General features: G+C 45.7%; 1 protein-coding gene across 1 annotated transcript in view; it reads left to right on the forward strand.

Annotated features, from left to right (window-relative positions):
- Positions 1–4,550, forward strand: part of LOC128416572 (DEP domain-containing mTOR-interacting protein-like) — a 32,052-nt gene extending 27,502 nt beyond the window's left edge. The window contains exons 8-9 of the mRNA XM_053394487.1: positions 2,927–3,031; positions 4,043–4,550. Of these exons, the coding sequence (XP_053250462.1) occupies positions 2,927–3,031; positions 4,043–4,168 (231 nt within the window). The 3' untranslated portion in view covers positions 4,169–4,550. The remainder of the gene's footprint in view (positions 1–2,926; positions 3,032–4,042) is intronic.
- Positions 4,551–6,000: the final 1,450 nt, after the last annotated feature.

A 6,000-nucleotide genomic window follows, 5' to 3' on the forward strand; every position in this document is an offset into this window, starting at 1 on the left:
TAGTCCAGGTCCCAAGGTGAAGTACCCTTAAGTGATGCAACACAGCAATCCTGGTGTGTTCGAGTTGGAACCAATGGGGCTACTCTGGAGTAACTGGAGTGTGTGTGTTTGTGTGTGTAGAAAGCTTACACATCTAATTTGCCTCTGGGATTTAATTATAACTGAATGAATCTTTATTTGTGTCAGCTGTCGGCCATAGCAATAAAACAACAATACGATATACAAAAAATGAAAATAAAATGTCAATTATATAAAATACATTTTAGGGTTTTGAATCAATAGTCATAGAGTGGATCTTACTCTAATTGCCCCAGCTAAAAACCCTGCAGCCTTTGCTGTCACCTGCTCATCCGCCAAGAGAAAGGACACTGGCAGTGGCTGGGCGACCCAGAATGGACAATAAAAGAGGGGTGATAACCTCATTCCTCAAGTCTTTATAAAGAGTGCAAGCCAGAAGGGCATGCGCCACTGATTTGGTACTGCCATCTCCACAGGGACATAAGCATTTTTTGTGTGGAATCTGTTTTGGAATCGTCCCTCAAGTACAACCGAGGGCAATACATTCAATCTTGCAAGAGTAAAAGCGTGTCTGTATTTTGGAATTGCTAGGTTATGCGGATAGGGTGCCAGAGAGTCGAAATGGGTAGGTGGAAAATAGTCATACCACGGGCAAAATTTCCTTATTGTGGCGAAGTTCTTATAACTTCCATTGTTTTATTGTTTCTCCATTTTTGTTAGGGTTGGCATATTTCAAAAAGTGAAAATCTGGCCACAATAGTGGTTGAGCTTTTGGGGGCAAAGTTGTTGCAAAATCTCCAAATGAAAATGAAGATTTTTGCCAATTGTTTAGGAAAATAGCCCCCCCACAACCCCCCCCACAACACTTCTCATTTAGGCTGCTATATGCCCGGGTTTCCCCGTACATTTTAGCCGCTTTTCAAAATTTTTGCCCAGATGCCATTTTCGACAGACGAATCCCTGCCATGTCCAGGAAATTCCAGATGTATGGCAGCCCTACTTAGTATGCATTTCTGGGTTGGGTTTTGCCATACAGTGGTACCTTGGGTTAAGTATTTAATTCGTTCCAGAGGTCTGTTCTTAACCTGAAACTGTTCTTAACCTGAAGCACCACTTTAGCTAATGGGGCCTCCTGCTGCCGCCGCGCCGCCAGAGCACGATTTCTGTTCTCATCCTGAAGCAAAGTTCTTAACCTGAGGTACTATTTCTGGGTTAGCGGAGTCTGTAACCTGAAGCGTATGTAACCTGAGGTACCACTGTATTTTCCTGCAGGTCAGAAGAAGGTGCTAAGAAGTATAGCAGCTGATAGCTCTTTTGAAAGCAAGGAGTCTGATGTAGGAAGAGAGAGTGCGGTTTGGGGGATATGATGCGGGGGGGGGGTGCATCTGCCGCTGCAAAAAGAAACTACTGTTTTGACTCCTTGCAGCTGCATTCATTGGATTAAGCAGCATCAGAGTTTCCTTGCGTCACTCTGCAAAGGGGGCGAGATGGAGAGTGGAAAGGTCACGGGGCAGGTCATGTGAAGCTGCCATAGACGTTGGGCCCATGTTTGTGTAATCTGCTCGGTAGCAGATCTCCAGAGTCTTTCCCATCACCTCTGCTTCCTCATCTTTAGATGCCAGAGTTTGGACCCGGGACCTTTTGCAGGCAAAACGTGCACTCTGTCACTGAGCCATCAGAATGTGGTGTTTGATTTTTTTTATTTTCAAACTGGCTAGGAAGGACATTCTATTCTCTCCCTGGCGTGCCATGTCTCCCCTTCTGAACTTGCCCTGTCCTTCAACTCCCCGAGTCTTGTGGGTACATCTTTTTGTCGTTTTCATGGTTAGTTTCCTTTCCTTCCTGTACCACCTGTTTGTTGTTGTTTTTTCATTCGCTTGTTTCAATCAGGCAAAGCCCTTTGAGAGATGGCCTTTTTCTACCCCTCCCCTCCAATACGCTTCTAATTTGAGCGTCTGTCCTTGGACACATGTGTACAAAGTCGGAGGAATTCAAAAACCAGTTTAATGGGAGGTTGACTTCTGCCACATCACTCTAAAATGACTAGCTTAGTCTCTGTGTTCACTCAAGAGCAAGAACCAGGCAGTCTTGCCCATCTTTTTATTTTTAATGCAATTGACCATTTCTATTCACTTGTTTTGGGACACGGGTGGTGCTGTGGGTTAAACCACAGAGCCTAGGACTTGCCGATCAGAAGGTCCGCGGTTCGAATCCCCGTGACAGGGTGAGCTCCCGTTGCTCAGTCCCTGCTCCTGCCAACCTCACAGTTCAAAAGCACATCAAAGTGCAAGTAGATAAATAGGTACTGCTTCGACGGGAAGGTAAATGGCATTTCCGTGCGCTACTCTGGTTCGCCAGAGTCATGCTTAGTCATGCTGGCCACATGACCCGGAAGCTGTACGCCGGCTCCCTCGGCCAATAAAGCGAGATGAGCACCGCAACCCCAGAGTCAGCCATGACTGGATGTAATGCTCAGGGGTCCCTTCACCTTTTATTCACTTGTTTGAATCCATTATACATACAACTTAAATTTCAACTTAACCAACTCGGTGCCTAGCTCTGGACCTGCTGCATTTATTTGTGTTTTTCCTGACTTGGGTCCTGTGTTACAGAACTGCAAGGGGTAGCAGGAAGCAGGACTCTTCCACACTCTTGGTTTCGATCGTGTTTATTCAGAAACCAGAAGTCTCACACATCAGGAGGTGTGAGATGGGGGCTTGTTGACTTGGTGTCCCCTGCTGCCTCTTTCCCATCAAACTGCTGAATGGTGGAGTTTTAGCCTTGTAGAAGGAAAAGGAACAAGACTGTCACCTTTGCTTTTGCCCAAGGCTGAGCATTTTTGCAACACTGGGGTGTAAAAAAAAAAAGAAGAAGAAGAATTGCAAATGCCGTCCCTCTTTTTTTGCAGATTGTGGGCGACGCAGTTGGCTGGGGGTTTGTGGTCCGTGGAGGTCAGCCATGCCACATCCAGGCTGTGGATCCAGGAGGACCAGCTGCAGCTGCTGGCATGAAGGTACCAGTCTTATCTAGTCAACCAGATCCCTATACATCAGCCTGGGTAGGTCAGTTTTAGAGTATGGTGCTGTAAGACCAAGGTTGCAGGTTTGATCCCCATACGGGACAGCTGCATTTTCCTGCATTGCAGGGGCTTGGATGAGATGATTCTCAGGGTCCTTCCAACTCTACAATTCTATGACTCTATAGGAAGTCCCTCAGCAGGACCTGAATGCCATTCATTTAGCTGAAAGCCCTTCTGAGAACTTTTGGACCAGCACTAGTCAGAATGGAGACTGAAAGCTTGCCTATATCTGAGATGCTTTGGCTGTTGTGCAAAGCTGGGTGGAAGGAGCCTCGTTGCAGCACCTGGAAGCTGATGGATGAGTTGTCGGCTGATCGCGGGAAAAGGAGCTGAGTGAATTCGACAAGCAAATCCTCTCTGTCTACTCGAGCACGAAAGGTGATGGGTGCCACCTGAGAGCACTCAACCAAAAATAAATGGCTTTTGAGCTCCTCCTTAAGGATCAGCTCCTTTGGAATGAGGGGAGCTGGTGGCTCTGCTGCTTAGAGGCTTTATTTGTTATTTTATTTTATTTGGAGAAAGGAGTGGCTTATACAAATGCAGACTTTGGCGGTTTGTGGGGGTTTTTTTGGAATTAAAGAGTTTCTCAAAAGACTGCTTCTATCAGATTAGGTATGTGTATAAGATTTTGCTTGTGCAAGACTTTCTTAATTTTCATTGAATTTCACTTCTGACAGAATTTGGTGGCTTCTCTGGAGAAGTATGAAATCTCCCTGAGAAATCTCCCTGCTTTTTGTAAAATGATGATGATTATAATTCTTCCTCTTCTTCTTATTCTTCTTCTATTATTATTATTATTATTATTATTATTATTATTATTATTACCCACTCACCTGGCTTTTCACAGCTCTGGACACTCCCACAGGTGCTCCACCTGATTGAGATCCCCTAAAAATTCACTTTTAAGAAAAATGTAGTGTAACTTCTCCTTTCCCCTCCCTTTAGGTCTGCCAGTTTGTCTATTCTGTGAACGGGATGTATGTCTTACATCTGGACTATCAGACCATTAGCAGCCTCATCATGACTGGACCTCGAACTCTTGTCCTGGAGATTATGGAAGCCACTGAATGAGTGAAAAGGCCACACGTTGACTTCCTTTTCCGCAAACCCACAACTCCTTGCCTGAGACCACCAACCAGATTTCACGTGCTGTGGATGAGACGATTGATCTAAGTGAATCCTCTAAACCCAGAAGGGGCTCAGCGTTTCCTCTTATGCCTACTGACTAATAAGGAGGTGGAACATATCCTGAAGATGCCAAGGCGGCAGGGGGGGGTGTTCTTTTTTTGAAAAGCTGGGTCTTGAAAACCCAAGGAGTCTCTTCACATGGAGAAAAGGAGAGTCGGGATTCTTTTTTAAAAGAGTAATACCCAAAAGCTCATCCAAACAGCTTCTTAACACCATAAGAATGTTGCCAAAGCTCAGCACCGTCCTCTTTCTCATAGTGCCTCTGCCTACCTTAGAGAAAAGAGCAACTTGCTCACTAGAACAGATAATAATAATAATAATAATAATAATAATAATAATAATAATAATTTATTATTTATACCCTACCCATCTGTCTGGGTTTCGCCAACCACTCTGGGCAGCTCCCAACAGAATATTAATAATAATTTTAAACAGCAATCAAACATTAAAAACTTCCCTAAACAGGGCTGCCTTCAGATGTCTTCTAAAAGTCAGATAGTTGTTTATTTCCTTTACATATGACAGAAGGGCGTTCCACAGGGCAGGCGCCACTACCGAGAAGGCCCTCTGCCTGGTTCCCTGCAACCTTACTTCTCGCAGTGAGGGAACCACCAAAAGGCCCTCAGTGCTGGACCTCAGTGTCCAGGCTGAACGATGGGGGGTGGAGACGCTCCTTCAGGTATACAGGACCGAGGCCGTTTAGGGCTTTAAAGTTCAGCACCAACACTTTGAATTGTGCTCGGAAATGTACTGGAAGCCAATGTAGGTCTTTCTGGACCGGTGTTATATGGTTTTGGTGGCCAGTCACCAGCCTGGCTGCCAAATTCTGGATTAATTGCAGTTGACATGTCCTTGTGTGACTTCATAAAAAATGATTCTTTTTCCAGCTGTTCATATCATGTGTGCAGGCAAAACAGAAGTCACCCACTGGGTCCTCCTGGATAGAACCCTGCAGGTAGCACTGGCAACCAAACATTGCCGTGCAAAATGGTTCTGCTCATTGTGCTTGCCAGTCCACCCAGCCATGCCCTCCTGCAGGTTACTCCATTCTCTTCTCCTCGGTTTCCCATAGACTAGGATAGCTCAGTCAGTAGAGCATGAGACTTGGTCTCAGGGATGTGAGTTCTAGCTCCACATTGGGTGGAAGATTCCTGCATTGCCCTAGATGATCTTTGTGGTCAAGTCCAGTGCTACAATTCAATTTTCCCCAACAGTCATTCAGCATTCTGTGGTACTGAACATGCATAGCCCTTATTGGGCTGTGTCTTGACTGTTCAGGGTGATTCCCACCCACCCAAACTCTGGAGTTTCTTGCCAGTGTGGTGTAGTGGTTAAGAGCGATAGACTTGTAATCTGGGGAACCAGGTTCGCGTCTCCACTCCTCCACATGCAGCTGCTGGGTGACCTTGGGCTAGTCACACTTCTCTGAAGTCTCTCAGCCCCACTCACCTCACAGAGTGTTTGTTGTGGGAAAGGAGAATGTTAGCCACTTTGAGACTCCTTCTGGTAGTGATAAAGCGGGATATCAAATCCAAACTCCTCCTCCTCCTCCTCTTCTTCTTCTTCTTCTTCTTCTTCTTCTTCTTCTTCTCTTGTTTCTTTGTGGCCTTGTGCTTAACTGCAAATGCTGTTGGCACAAACCGGTTGAGTTTGCTGTTGGAGGGAGCAATAACACTTTGCACCCATGCTTCAGGGAAAGAGCAGCCAACATGGTG

Source organism: Podarcis raffonei, chromosome 6, assembly GCF_027172205.1.
Source record: "Podarcis raffonei isolate rPodRaf1 chromosome 6, rPodRaf1.pri, whole genome shotgun sequence".
NCBI lineage: Eukaryota > Metazoa > Chordata > Lepidosauria > Squamata > Lacertidae > Podarcis > Podarcis raffonei.